The sequence below is a fragment of the Apaloderma vittatum genome, unplaced genomic scaffold (genome assembly GCF_000703405.1).
Source record: "Apaloderma vittatum isolate BGI_N311 unplaced genomic scaffold, ASM70340v1 scaffold10002, whole genome shotgun sequence".
NCBI classification, from domain to species: domain Eukaryota; kingdom Metazoa; phylum Chordata; class Aves; order Trogoniformes; family Trogonidae; genus Apaloderma; species Apaloderma vittatum.
Window position 1 is genome coordinate 47901 of NW_009703094.1, and position 15838 is coordinate 63738.

A 15838-nucleotide genomic window follows, 5' to 3' on the forward strand; every position below is an offset into this window, starting at 1 on the left:
TTTTATTGGTTCCGTGCTGGAAAAAACCCTGAGGGTTGTGAAATTCCTTGATGATTTAAAGTTACGTGTTTCCTAAGTCCTTGTATTTTTATTTTCTGTTCTTTGTATACTCATCCATCACTGCAGAAATTTTAAACCGTGTTTCTGCCTTTGCAAAGACGAAACCCAAGATGTTAATTGAGAGCAAAGATTAGTGTTCCTAGAACCAAGATGCCAGATGGAGAGAGGTGGAGTTGTGCACTGAGATGCACGCTGCTGCCAACGTGCCTTAGTTACCCGAGGGAGGAATTCCCTCCATGGATGAGAGGGGAACAGCTCTTACAGCTTCTGGAGAAATGTCCATATTGACAAACATGCAGCTGGCTGATGGATATAGAACCTTCACGTTTCAGTTGGTTTGTGTTTGTTTTCTGAAAGTGTTTTTTGCCTTTTAAAGAATTCTTTTATGTCCATTATAGGATAAGGCATCCTTCAAAGCAGGTTTTGGTTTTGTTTTTATGAGTGCTTAGGAGTTATATTGTAAGATTTAGATATATTTCAAGGTTTCAGTGCTATCCACCAAGGCTTCCTTACAATTCATTTTAATACCTTTTAAGTGACTGGCAAATTTTTGGTTCTTCCAAACCAGCTTGAGAATTAGAAAGACATGCTGGCTTTATCCTGTTTTGACTTTAAAATTATCATGTGTCCTATAAGTCTGTCAATTATTTCAGTGCTCGATGAGGTGACCCTTACATCACTTACATGCCACTTTACACATTTCTGTCAAGATGTTAATGATTAAGTGCCTTTCCCAAATGTAAGCTGCTTTCATTGATGTATTAGTTTGCTTAAAATTCGTCTGGTTTTCTGGTGTCATAGAAATGTGTATGTGTCCTGGGATAAGGCCTTCATTTTTTCTTGGGTGTACATGTATGTGCCTGTAGTTGCATGTGTGTGTGCGTGTGTCTGGGCAAGGCAAGACAGCACCATAACTCCAGGGAAAATGGAGGAGGTGACTGCGAGTCACCCACTTACTCACTGGCATATACTGTGGGAAACCTGTATTTTGTGGTTTTGTAGAGCACTTGCTTTTTCGAGAAGGCAGGCAAGAAGGCAGACGTCCCCTTCTCATTAACAGATTTATCACTTACAACTCTTATGTAAAACAAACTTTATGTCAACTCTGAAATGAAGAGCTGCACTGGAAATCACACCTAACTACAACAGGTGCTGAGCTGGCAGTTTCACAGAAGATTGTGAAATTTGATCGCACAATGGGAAATAGAGCCACTCCTTGAGGGCAATATCTGGAAGCATAATGGGGAACCACCCTTCAAAGCTGATCTGTGTAATAATGGGGCTTAGAAACACTTTCTACCTGCTTTGCTTAGAAAATTATGAACATTTTTAATGTTGTTACTGGTTTTTGCACAAGCACACTGTATTTAGCTGTACCTCAACTAGTCCTGTGCTCAGACACCCCCAAGGCAATACACTGCCCAGCACATACTTGCTACTACCATCACTTCAAGGTGGAAACTATTAATGAAATTTTCCGTTCTCCTTATGTTCTGGTTAGCTTTTCTTCTCCATCTACAGATTACAGCTTTTCATCCTCTTTCTTCTGGAACCCGGGCATTTCTGGACTTCCTGAGTAGCCTTCGCTGCAGCCATTTTCTGGTGGGTCTCTAACCTTTGTATGCTCATACATGGAACACCCAGTGTTATTCTGTTGGCCCCATGACACTCTGTGCTACTTGATGTCTCCTTTCCTCCTGAGATTGCCGTAAAGATCGCACCTGTGCTCCTGCATGTACTTAGGCACACCACAGCCTCTGAATAATGTAGACTAATAGAAAAGACTTCAAAGAATCATAACATGGTTTTAAAGGGCTGGAAGGAGAGGCTGATGGGAAATGTTGTAAGAATTCAACATTTCCTGCTTAGCTAAGCAGTAATTTAGAAGGACCTGTAAACTGTGTGCAAGTATTTCAAAGAAAACAAAAAGCAAACAAAAGCTATGCACACTGCCCTCATGCTGTAGACAAAGAGCAGAGAAGGGAGAGGCTTGCAGCAAATCATCTGCTTGAGTTGGCCATTTTTACGTACTCAGACACAGGCTGAGCAGCGTAATGAAAATCTTTAGACAGATTTGGATGTTATTTGATAGAGGTAAGTGCAAAGGGAAAGAAGTTGGGTGGGTCAGCAGTGACCTGAAGAAGTCATTATGTGATTGAAATCAATTACCCAAGAGTTCATTAGCAAAAGAGAATAAATGTCCTTCCTTCTTGTGCTGTGGATCCCTATTGGATCCCTGTCACATATCAAATCAACCCCCTGTATTTTAAAGCCACGGAAGGGTTAATACCAGACTGTTCTTCCTGAGACAGGGCTTTTGCAGAGCAACTCTGCTTGTCAGGCCAATGAAGCTGTTGGTGCAAAGGGACTCAGTGGTCAGCACGTACCAGAATAGGCTTGACAGTTGGAACTGGAAAGAAACTACTGGAGGTCAGTGAATTCTAACATTTTGTAAATCAAATGCACAAAGCACTTTGTCCTCGTCTCCTAATAATTAGGGTAGAGAAAGAAAGAAGAAAGATTTTGAAGAGCAGTGCAAACTCACGTTCATTCTCATTGAACCGGTATGATTCGAGTGGGATTTCAGGAGTGCAACGGATTTTGTGCAAAACTATGCAGGCAACAGCAGAAGAAAGCATTTAGTGCAAAGTTCAGGGACACATACTGGATAACTTAATCTGTCTGAACCCAGTCTCGTTTATGGTATTAAGTGCTTCATTTGCCAAAGCCTCCTCGGATATTCCAGTGTCTTTGTCACTTTAGGAATGTATGTGCTGCTGAAAGTCAGCTCCAGCAGATTAAATGTACGAGAGTATTAGGGGCTTTTGAAATGGAAGGTCTTGGTTTTGAGAGTCCAAGAAAATTGGACTCTTAATAATAAGTAATTGTTACCTTAATGATAAGAAAACATTAATTATACTATCTCCTCTGATTATGTGAAGGTATTTTAGGTAAGCACACAGACAAGCAGCTGATACATGGAAAACAGAGGTAGAAGCAGGGATATATAATAGGAAAAATCTCCATAACACGGGGGTATATAAAAAAAATATTTAATTGTATATATTTTAGGACACAGAAATTCTTCCACTCTCAAGCAAATATTGCTCTTCTTACCACGACCTTGCAGGCTGTCATCTTACATAAATAACAATGAGAGGGATGTTCTAGGAGAAAATGTTCTTTTACATTCATAACAAGTGGACTGCAAATAAATATGTTTCAAAGTAGTAGAACGGGCTGACGGTATGTGATTTGTCTGTAATCACACAACACATCCCTTGCTGTGAATACCCACAGAGTATATAGCAATCATGTACATTTTGAACATAGACACGGAGGCCTGGATACTCATTTACCGGTGAGCAGTCAGATTAGTTGTGACAGTACCCAGATAAACGCATGAAACCAGGAACGTAGAGTCTCTCTCCTTCTTTTGATAGGCACACTCCTCTTCCTCACTGCCGATTTCAGACTTGACGGGTGGAGGTTGAAAAGCAACGTAGCTGCACTTGGTGAAAAGAGACAGAAACTCTGAAGATAGCTGGAACAGTTGAAAAGCCAAAGGTTACCTCTTCTTAGTGCTGGAGTGACAAAGGGCCTGACAAACAGCACTGTTAGGCAATTTTATTGTTGTTATCAAGTGAATGATTTTGCTTGTAGGTGGCTTGTCCTTGTCCACAGAACAGGCCTGTCTCTCAGCCACTGCCTTGGCAAACCTTGTGCAGAGTTCTTATGTCTTGCTCTCGTTGCAGTCCTACCAAACAAACAGTTGTTGGTTCCTTTGCCTCTTGGTATTACTGGCAGGTACCCGACTTATTTGCCCAAGATGGGAACGTTTGCAGTTGGAACAAAGATGAAGACCAGGTGTTGATGGCAAGAGTTATCGTCAGAACTCCTAGAATGTTGAGTACAAAGCCAGCTTTGGCCTGGAATTATAAAAGAGAAGGGTTATCAGTTGAAACAAGCACTTTTTCCCTTCCTTGATGGTTAGGATTGTTTCTATGGTAAGAATTTCTTTGTGGCATTTTTTTCACAACCACAAGAAATTACATTTACGCTGGTTTTCTTCACACATGCAATTCATATTAGTAAAAAATGAGCTTCCGTGGGGTAAAATTCTTAAACTAGAAGCCCAGAAATTTTTTTAATCCAAGTATGTAGGACCTCGCCTTTTGCTTTGGATTTCTTCTTGGATCAATTATGAGTTAGAAAACTTATCTAGAGCCATTGCATACTTGTCCATCTTCCTTAATACAGTGAGAAGGGCATGAGGGCAGCCTAGTGAGATGTGCTGGGCTTCCTCTCGTCCCTGCAGAAAGACTGTCCGAGTGAGAGGACTCTGACATCCCCACGTTTGGGCTCCTCTCACAGTTAGGCATTGCCATTTCTCATTGACAGCAAGCTCTTTTTGGAACATCTTCAAGAGGCCTTGGCTGTTCTTCAAAATCTCGCAGCATCTTTATAAGGCTCTGTGTAAGAGTCAGTGCGACCCTTTATTAATTGGCACATGTGTGTTCTTTCCATTTGATAAAAGCCAAGTGCAGTGAGTTTTCTAACACTCTTCCCGGAAGAATTAATAATAGAAAAAAGGAAAGATCAAAACTAGTAATGAAAATTCTGAAGAGAATGTGCTTTTGCTCACCATATCAATAACCTTGAGTTGTCCGTAAGAGAAGACAATGGCGTTAGGAGGAGTGGCCACTGGCAGCATGAATGCCAAAGATGCAGCAAGCGTACAGGGCAGCATGACATAGAGTGGATTGAGGCAGATCGCTTCAGCCTATTCAAGAAGGGAGAGAAAAGATGATGGTTTCAATGTATAAAAATGCATAGAAATCTTTTGGAGGAAGACCACTTATATCTGCGCGTGTCAGAAACCTTGTTTTCTCCCAAGCGCTGCAGCCCCTCATATTTTGGTTCGGCTTTAGAAACCTCTAGCAAACGTCTGTATGCAGCGAATGCAAGAATTAATTTTGTGGTTCATGCTTTGTGTTTGTGATCCGATCACTGCTGCAGTACAAATTAACAATAGCGGTTGCAGTCTAGTCTAGAACCAGGAAAAAAGGTGGAGGGACTTCAGTGTGGCTCAGAACAAAATGAAATTATCAGGGGGAGCAGCATAGCCCAAGCTCTGAAGGTGAGTGGATCAGTTTAGGGGTTATCTGGAGTGAGTGTCCTATGCAAAAAGAGTTTGGTGGAGCTCATTCCAGTTTCTGTCTGGAACCAGACAGAGCTGCAGAGCTCTGTCTACCCCAGCAACAGGAATGTCCTGTGGAAATGCAAAAGCGTGAGTTAGGCCATAGGGCCTGACTAATGCTATCACCTTCAGAGACTTCTGGAACGCTAGTGGTCGGGGTGAAATACAGTAATGGAATGTGGCAGGGAAGCAAATGCTGCTGTTGCTGTCTCTATGCAGAACAAATGGGAAAAAACAAGTACAGCTGGCAGTGACCTCATGAGGTTGTTTAGGCCAGAAGGCAAAATCTAATATGCCAACGAATTTAATCCCTTTACTTTTCGCCAGCAATGATTTCAGAAAGCTTGAACCAAGCACCGTGTGTGTGAATATATATGCATGCACCTACTTATACATATTTCAAAAATCTTGTATTCCTGATGGGGTTTCTGAACCAGTGCTTGGCTATGTCAGTCAGATGTATGCTTAGAGAAGATTTGAAAGCTGTTCTTTCTTAGAGTATTTCAAAAAGCTGGAACTTACCATTGAAGCCAGAATAGGGAGGAAGAGGGTTGTGGTGGCCACATTGCTGGCGCACTCAGTGAAAGTGGCAACAAGGAGACACAACACAAAAGCAATAGCTGGATGAGGGATTTGCTCCAGAGGAGTCAGTTTGGAACCTAACCACACAGACAGACCAGATTCCTGTAGGAGAGGAAAGAGATCTGTCAGGATGGTAGGCTGGAGAAGAAATAGCCACATCACAGTCCAGTTACATTTCTCATACCAATTCTACCCTCCCTTCCTATAGCAGTTCTCATACAAACTGCTTTCTGTAGAAAACTGTCTAAGAGGCATTGCTTATAGGTTAAATAAAAATTAACATGACCTCCCTTCACTGGAAGAAGGAGATCCTACATTTACAGGACGTTACTGAACAGCAAATCATTGTTTCCCTCAGGCCATTAGTTGTACAGGATCAATATCTGGGGCTTTTTCTGAATCCAAAAAAAACCTTGGGACTCACTTTCTGAAACGCTTTCAGAAGTAATCATGCTGCCCTGATTAGTAGTGCCAGCCCAGTTGCAGAGGCAACAATAAAGATGTGTTCCAATCACAGGACTCCTCCTAAGGATGAGGTCTACTGCCTCCAGCTGAGGAAGCGCACATTTGGTGCTACCAGCATGCCCTCTTGTGTCCTGGGAGAGCAGGCGTGAAAAGCAAGATGGAAAACACCCAGGAAGACACAAGCACCAGGTAAGCAGAGGAATGTTACCTCACTGCCTTTGGCTAAGGCAAAGCCACCTCCCAGCAGAAACACAATGTTCCATGGCATTTTCTGGTGAACTACTTTCCAGTCCAAGAGAGCCGGAGGTGCTAGGAATCTCGACGTGCCTAAATCCAAAAAGATTTGGTAAGCCATGTTACATCCTGCAAAGAAAGGACAGCTTCTTGGTGGGAGGTGAGTTTAGTGCAAACATCAGGAGACGATTCTGTCAGTAAGAGGAGTAGACTGTGCAGTTATCTTTTAAAGCAACAAGGATTTTCAGACTTGACTTGCAGGAGTTACTACTGAATGATCTGTCGTTGCTCCGAGGGGCTTGGCAGAGAACAAGTAAGAGTAAATTAAACGTACGGCAGCGTGGCTGCAGAGCCCTATGTGTTTCTGTTAAGTCATGTATTCTCTTCCGAACACTCCAGCTTCAGAAGCTTTTAGAGATGCAGACACTGGAGTCCGGAACACAGCTGGCGTAAAAGTTTCCTACTGAGTTAAGTTACAAGAAGCAGAGAACATTTATGGGATATGTGCCTTCCCTAGCCTAAAGCATACAGCTGTAGTTATACAGGAAAAGCAGCCTGAAGTCTTGTTTAGTGTTTGAAATTTCCTCTCTCAATCTAAAATTAAAACTTCCCATGTACCTCTTCTGACAGGTGATTTTGATGCCTTCGGTAAACTTACCCATTTGTTGGTTGTCTCTCTTAGGATAGTCGGAAGGGATGATGAACAACAAAATTGAAAAGAACATGGCAACTGTAGCATCAGTGACATAGCTGCAATAGATAAGTTAGATTATTTTTCTAGCCATGTTTGAATGTTTATGAAATTAAACGTCTACATTTTTATTCAAAGTGAGGAGGAAAAGTGGTGATACCTTGTATCATTTTCGTTGAAAAGGATTGTTGCCCAACCTGATATGAAACCCGGCTCTCTTGTGAACCAGAGCAGTACTAATAGTATGAAGAGGATTAAAACAGCTATTTCTGGAAATTTCATTGAGCCCAGTTTCCTGCTCTCTTCCTTGATAATGTTATAGGCCTGTTTTTCCCTTGCCTTTGCAGAGGCATTTGTAGCACAACCAAAATTCTTCTGAAAACTAGAAAAAAAAGGACAAGAAATATCAGAGAAGTTTGCTGAGAGTTAAGAGCCCAAATTTGGTATTCAGTCACAGTGTCTTTTGGATAGATGTATTTATATATGCATATAGAAATTTATACATATTATTGTCATAGCATCAGCAGCCATAGCTGTTGGATAGTAACTGCCTGGTACTGTGTATTGCCCAGATGATCAGACAGGAGCTTCCTGCCCCTAAAAGCTCATGATCTAAATATAAACAGGAGTGGGATCTGGGCTCATGGGGAAATAATGGCAACATTAGTGTGATTGACAGGGCTTTATGATCTCCAGGTAGCAAAGAGCTGCCAAATATTTTAAAATAACAGACAGATCCTTAGCGTGCTGTGGTGCTAGCCTCTGGTGTGCTAGCGAGGACTTTGTCACTTGCTGTTTGACTTTCAAGCAAAGGCTCATCCAGAAAAGGCTGACTTGACACCAGGCCTGTCAGCTGTCCTGCGGTGTGTAAAGGGTACTTACTCAAAGCCCAGGTACAGTATCTGCAGCCACATCCATGCCAAAACCAGTAACACAATCATGGTGGGGAAGGCAAAGGAGAACCAAGAGGCAAAGTTGATGACATTGCCATTGTCAGGAAAGAGCCTGTAAAATGCAGGTGGCTGTTAGAGTCCAGAATTCTGCTCTCTCTTCTGCATTTAATTAATGGTTCAGAAACGCAGAGGTACTGTGAGGCTTCCTAAGGAAGAGAAGTTAACTTCCCAATAAAGGTACGAAATTGATGTTTTCCTTCTCTGTGTTGGCTGGAAGTCAGCTCTAGCACAACGAGCAGTTCAGTGGGTGTGTCATCCCAAATTCAGCCCAACTTACTGATCCATTTGTCCTTGCAGTACCAAATTTGGTGTTGTCCCAGTCAGAGTTGCAATCCCTCCAATACTGGCTGAGTAGCAAATACAGAGAGACATTCCCTTGCAGAATTTCTTGTGCTTCTCTTCTACCAGTTTTTCATTTCTCTTTCTGTCTTCCTCGACTGTCAGGACATGACTACTACCTAGGTCCCAAGACAGGAACAAAAGAATTACAGAAGGTAGGTTGGATAGGAAAGATTCTTGTGCCTGTTTAATTTAGTATTTCAAGGCTAGGACACAATGAACTCAAAGCTGAAGGAGCCAAGTTTCCTCATTTTAAGGCTGGCATGGTTAATTCTTTGATGTTCTGTCCATTTTCACGGGTTGTGACGATGTACAGAGCAGTTTTTGAGAAGAAAAAAAGTCAAAATGCGTGATAAAGCCCGAGCATAAGGCTGACACTTCTTGGTGACCTAGGGCAGAGTCTGAGATGCACATGGAGGGGAGAGAGGCAAGAATGTGAGGAGGAACGAGAGAGTCAGAGGAGCTGGGCAGAAGGGAATTCATTCTGTACCAGCACCCGGCCGCCTGCACGGAGATTTACATTCAGGAACACTTGAATTGTCTCAAAGGTGGGAAGAGGGGAGGCCAGCTGGTAAAGAGATCTTGTTGCGTGATTGTGTATCTTTGGATTAGGAGGCTCTTTTTAATCCCTAACCTTCTGGCATCAAGTCAGCCAGAAATTTTCCCTCAGAATTTCCGTATTATCTAATAAGTTGGACAGTAGATAACAACTGAGCAAACTTAAATATACAGGGAAATATCAAGCCTATATATAAAGGTTGCAGCTAACAGAGAATTTATAATTTTGGTTTTTTATTAGTTAGCATCTCTTCCTATTTTCAATCTCTTTCTAACTTCAGCCAAGTCAGTAGATCTTACTGTGCTTTTGTCAGGAGTTTACTAGTTTTACTAGTAAAAAACCAGACTAGTTTACTAGGTTTTTTTGGAGTTTACTAGCAACTCTAAGGACAGTGAAGAAGGCATCAGGTCATCCCCCATTATCCCAAAGAGCAAAACAGCCAGAACATCCTCACCTTGTTCCTCTTTTTCTTTAGATGTCTCTGCTTCCTGCAGTTCAAAGGCTTTGTTGGTGTTTCCAGAAGCTTGGCCAGCTGTTGTAGACTCTAACTCCGATCGGTGCAACTGGTCCAGCACTGCTTGTGCTATTGGGACCATCATGGCAGTGGTGGCCGTGTTGCTGATCCACATCGACAGGAAGGCAGTCACAGCCATGAAACCTGCGAGCAGCCTGAAATGAAAAGGTTTGGAAAAGCCCGTTCAGAACTCAGCACTGCAATGCCTTTTTTTTGTGAAACAAAGTTTTGGTTACAAATGCAGGATTTGGAAAATGCTTAGCAGTTCACCCCTGGCACTTAGTCGGTATCCTGCTTATTCTGCTTGCTTCTGAGGAAAATACACCATCTCAATAACAGGTGTTAATGTATTAGAATATATTTTGAAGAGTGGAATTTGCAAGCTGACTTTGATCCCAAATGGCAATTAGTTTAAGCCATAAGGAAGATGATCCCTTATTTTTTTTTGTAAATTTATCCCACCTCTATCATTTAAGATTCTCTTAGTCATATAAAATTCTAATCCTTGTTTCAGTATTACTATGTTATTTGTCTCAAAAATATTCTTTCGATGAGATGTAGATTACATATTAGATGAAAAGAGCTTTATCTTGTATGTGTTTATATTCTATTGCTTTGTAATTTCCTTCAGTATTCCCTCTTCTTATGATCTGAGACAAATTAAATGGGGCCATGTAGCCTCTGCACAGCTTAAAGTTCTAGTCTGGTAAACACTGGTTGTTTTCAAACCAAGCATCGTCTGTTTTCTCTTCTCTTTGCAGTCAGTGTAACAGAGAGTATATGTTTTCTATGTTTCCACTGTAGTCTTTCCCGATGGTCCAAAGCTGTGCTTCTGGCCAAGCCTAGGTGCACCCTTGGCTTTTCAGCATTGACCCTCTTGTTGCTGTTTCTCTACCTAAAGCCCTTTGGAATTCAGAAAAGGGGCACCAGTTCTGTAACAAATCAAAGGATCCCAGCGTGCAAGGTTTGCTCAGGCATCAACTCTCCGGGACTGTAGAAAAGCACTTGTAGGATGTGACTTTCAGGTTCACATTTGAGACCACGGGCAACTCGGAGACAGGAACTATTGTGGTGAAGTCCCTTATCCCACAACATTTTCATGACTGTTACTCACAGGGCTGGTCTGACACCAGTGATTAGCAAGACCCGCAGAGCAACACGCTTGTGTAAGTGCCAGTGTTCAATAGCAATGGCCATCAGCAGTCCCCCAATAAAAAGCATATTGGTGTCCTTCAAATACTCCTGGCAGACCTGGAACATGGAACAAGGGAGAGAAAATAGTGACAAGAAGCCAGTGTTTAGAGAGAAGGCACTTTCTGAGGGAGGATCTGGTCCCAGAAACCTTAGCACACAACAAGTACGGATTACATCTAAACACAGAGTTTGCTTTGATTTCAGATTACCAGCTCCACCCAGAGTTCGCTCTGGGCTCGTGCAAATTCTGTTCCGTGGAGAGGACAGACAAGTCCCTGTGTGACAATAGTGCAATGTTCTCTTCTTTGCTCAGCACTCTAGAAATCACTCTGGAAATCATCCCAGAAGCTGACCGCTAAATACACAGGCAAAAATGCATAAAGATCTCTTACCGATGATGAGTCCATGATATTCATCATTGGGAAGAGCAGGACAGGAAGGAGAGCTGTGACAGCCAGTGGCAAGGCTTCTGTGCACCAAAACAGTGCCATCACAATGATAACATAACCGCATCGGGCCTCCTGACAGAAGAAGGGTGCACGCAGTCAGAACAGACAGTCCATCTCACTTGGGCTTTGAGAAGGCAACAGCCCATAACTATATTTATTGCCCGATGAAGGGGTTTGAGAGAAGGTTATTTTCTCTCTTTCTCTCCCGTCTGTCCTCATACCTATGCAGATCCTAATCAAGTGGCAAACTGCTCAACAACCTTGTCAGACTTGTGAGGAAAAGCTGGGGGCCTCCAAAGGGGAAACTTAACAAACTGGTGCCTTTGAACCCTTCATGATAAGGGGTTAGTGGTCCCCGCACAGACTTCTTGCTTTTGCTGACAGTGATGGGGTTTTTTTGTATATTTCTGTCTTTGAGTTGCAGAAATAGTTACTGATCCAGTCAAGGTTTTCCCACCTTTTTCTCCACGTCTTTCAGGACACGGCCCAGATGGCCATAGATCGGTTTCAGCTTGTGCTGACTTTGTCTTGTTTCTTTGAAGAAAGCATGATCCACTGTTTCATGTTACTCTTTTTCTGAGGCAACATTAATTTAGTGCTGCTCTGGACAACCGCTCCAAATTTATAAAAAGTTACTTAACTCCACCTATCTTGACTAAGAAGATTCAAAATAGCAAGTCCCAACAGATTTTCATGTGGCTGGGCTGGTGAAGAAAGCAAGGGAAGTGAGCATTGCAGGTTACGGCGGCTTCCTCAAGTTGGAACTAGCACAATGATGGGTGCCAGCAAATCCAAAGAAAGAAAAAAGTGGTTGTGTGGTCTTGGATCAAGGATGTCCACTACAATATACCAGGGAATATGAATGAAAATGTCATGATGCTTACGGAGGAAACAATGAAAAGGTGGAAACTGTGACAGCTAGATTACAGAGGATTAATCCAAGGAGCTGGGATAATGGCTGGCAGGATCAAACTTGTGATGCTTTAGAACACGCTCAGGACTTCTGAATGTGGCAGAGAAGTTACAGAGCTGGTGCAGGGAAAGGATGAACAGGGGAGCCCAGCAGTCTGGAGGAAAGAAGAAGATAGCAATCTAGGTGGTAAGTTACCAGAGCAACAGGTTTGGAGAAGTAAAGCTGAAAGGGATTCATTAAGAGGTTAAAAGATGCCTTTTTGATGCTAGTGGGTGCCTTTTGATAGAGCCTGGCTGGGCTTTGGAACGTAAATCATAGGTAGAGTGCTATTCACTTCCAGCCTGCTGTAAGCAGGCTCTCAGTAAAGCAATAAGGCTTTTCACAAAGTTGGTTTGCCTGTAAGGACAAATCCTTTAGCATTGTTTGCTCTCATTTGTAATAGTTTGGTGTCCAGTGCTATGTCATTATAGGACAGGTTAATAGCTCAACAGAACAGAAAAATGTGAAATTTTATCCTGTTGTCTGCTTACAACTCTGCATGCTGAGGTACCAGTTTTTCCTGCTTAGCAGTACCACGATGGACAATTCTAACACAAGACATCTTCCTACAGAAGTCCAGAACATTTTATATTTTTACATTGTAGCTGACTACACAGAAACCAGAGAGAGTAATTTTCAAAGAGGAACTGAACCAAGGCTGTCAATTTATTCCACCTGCAGTACCAAGGATTTATTGTGTGGTAACAATAGCTCTAGGAAGTAAATTTGAACTTGTGGCCTTAGGACAAAAAAAACCAAATCTCTCTGGCTACTTAGAATTTTTCTGATCCAGACTTCTTTTAACTTCAGTAACTCAGCCTGTGGAAAGTTAACTAGCAAAAAAAATACTTTTTTTTCTTTTTAGTAAACTTTTAAGTGGTAGTTTAAGCCATTTGTTTAAGCCATTTTATTTCCATAGTGAGAATAAGAGGATACACCTGATGAGTTACCACGTTTCACCTCATCAAGTGCCACTTGATGAGTTCTTGCTTGGAGTCCTCTGGCAATAGCTCCCAAGTCTCTGACAACACTCAGCAAAAGAACTGCGAGGAAGAAAGAGCTTTGGGACAGGCTGCACCAAAAAATGCGGAAGAGCTAGTGGAGTGCAGGATGAAGCTTTGGTGAAGGAGACTAGAAACTCGGAGTCAGCAGAGATCAGGAGACAAGCAGACAGAGACCAGAGGAAAGAGCTCGGACTTGACGTCCAAAGAGCAGTGACAGGAGAGGTAGATTGGGGCTGGCTATTTAATGACACCGGGAGCGTCATCAGAGACCTGAAGTGCAGAGATTTGATCTGTCTGCATGAAGAGATTGGAAGTGCAAGAAATAAGCCGGAGTGAAGAAGCAGAATGCTGGCAGTCTGCCTCCTCGCAGCGCTGTACTTGAACGACGAATGTCTCAGAAACACTCGCCCCACTACTACAGGTTTTTGTAGTTAACTTTTTCTGAAGGAATCCTAAGCAATATGTCTTCCAAAGGCTGGCATTTTAAATTTTAAATTTTAAATTTTAAATCATTGTTTGGAGAGAATCTTACAGAAATACACTTTTAAAAGAGTGAAATACATATTCTTTTGTCCTTATGTATTGGAATGCCTTGTCTACGTGAGGAAGAAAAATGCCTCTTCTATCTGATAACAACAACGAGGAAAAGAATAAAAGAAGATGTGGAGTAGATGCTTTTAGAAAATCAGAAGGGGAATTAAAATTAAGCCTTCAATTGCAACTTAGGTTGACATGTATGACCTGCAGCACAGAAAGTCCTTTGCTAAATCATCTAAATGCAAAGCAAAAGTTACAGATTCGCGTGTCACTGAGCATTCCTCTGGACTATGCAGTCACAGATCTGTCTGTTCATCCATCTGTGTCCTATTGCTTTTATATTCCCCTGCTGTCGGTAGTCAGAGGGGACTGCTCAGAAAAGAAAGATCTTCAAGTAATAAATAAAAGAAAGATCTTCAAGCAATAAATAAGTGCCTCTGAGAATGAACTGTGGGTTCTCTTCAGCTCTGTCACTTACAAGGAACAGCTCTAAGGAAAGAGGTGGAGATTTAGCTCTCAAATAAAACTGAAAAAGTTCTTACCTTGGCAGGAACAGCCAGAGGCAGAGGAAGAGCAAGAAGGGGTACAAGCACTACGAACAGGTATTTCCTGAGCGCTAGGAGGATCTGCAAGTGGTCGGCCATGGTGCTGGAGCTAGCCCGGTGCTGAAGGGCCCCAGCTCTGCTGCTGGAGACTATATAAACACGCGGGAATATTAACCATTGACCTCGGGAGGTTGGGTGTTGTTTTTGGAACTGTAATTGGAGAAAGAAGGAAGAGAACAAAGAAGGGAGGGGACAGCAGAAGAGTGTCAGTCCAGGGACTTTCTTAGGACAATCTGCCTGATAACTGGTAAATCCAGCAGAGAATTAACTCCTTGTGGACCAAGTAGGTTTATTAAAAGCATCCTAAAATGACCTATGCTTTTTAAAAGAATATTAATGCTTCAGTCTTTAATAGTGCCTTCTTGGACTATGCACCATCAGTCCTCCTATAAATGAAACAAACCGCTCCGTCCATAATAGGCTGAAAATTGTTTAAAAATATGCAGAGTACTGAAAGCCACCTCTGCGTCTCTGGTGCTCAGATATAGAGATTAGAAAGATCTATACAGAATGTTACATAGACATCATTGCATTCTCCGAGAAGTTCTTTGGGTAGCAAAATCCACCGCAGCAGAGCTCCTGTCACTGGATGCCACATGAAGTGCCCATGCAGGACAGTCCTTGCCACCTGGAACAGGGACACCCATCTTTGTGCCATCCAAGGATGACTCTCGTGACAATTCTGTTCTCTTCTACTCAAAGAGCAATACGTGAAACAGTAAGGTCTGGTCAGAACTCAGTTCTTCCCACATGGCAGCCCAGTATATCATGAAACTTAGAGCCTTGTAACTGTTTCTGACATAGTGTGGGCTGGGGAACACCTGGCCACAGGGCATCACTTTGCAGATGTTGGGCTATTGGGGGCCAGTTAGCTCAGTTGGTTAAAGCGTGGTGCTGATAACACCAACGTTGTGGGTTTGGTCCCCATGTGTTGCCTGATCTAGTTGAGAGGCGTCCCTGCCCATGACAGGGAGGTTGGATTAAGTGATCTCTAAGGTCCCTTCCAGCCTAGGCCGTTCTATGATGATGATTCTATTTTTCTTTTCCACTTTTCAGATCTTGCAGGCTTATAGGCACAGCTTTTGTAGCATGCAGGGTGTATTGTGGAAGAAACAAGAACGACCAAAACCAACCAAACAACCAAAAAAAAAGAAAAAAAAGCATTACTAGAAAATTACCAGTAATTCTTGTCCCAGTTGCAAAAAACTTCCGAAATACAAGCAGTGAATTGCTTGGTTCTGTAAATATGCAAGAACGGAGCTAGTTTTTAATTCCAAAGGGAGTATCTTGTTAATGGTGTTTTGATGTCTTTATTAGGTGGATCATACAAGAGCATACTTCAGATAATGACAACATTTCCATTTTATTGGTATAAATTGTCTCAGCTCTGTTTACAGCTTACTCAAGCAGAGAGAGAAAAAGAAGCACAGACATTAGGTCATCTGATGTCAGCTCCATAAAGAACTTCTGCTGTTTCTTTCTCCCACCCCTTTTCTGCTG

General features: G+C 42.3%; 1 protein-coding gene across 1 annotated transcript; it reads right to left on the reverse strand.

Annotated features, from left to right (window-relative positions):
- Nucleotides 1-3415: 3415 nt before the first annotated feature.
- On the reverse strand, nt 3416-14456 carry SLC13A2 (solute carrier family 13 (sodium-dependent dicarboxylate transporter), member 2). Its single transcript, XM_009864497.1, is given in 14 exon segments — nt 3416-3566; nt 3862-3989; nt 4706-4843; nt 5783-5944; nt 6516-6634; nt 7200-7291; nt 7393-7614; nt 8115-8237; nt 8463-8643; nt 9538-9752; nt 10712-10848; nt 11184-11312; nt 14276-14407; nt 14409-14456. Coding segments are annotated over 14 exon segments (1977 nt in total).
- Between the last annotated feature and the right edge of the window lie 1382 nt (nt 14457-15838).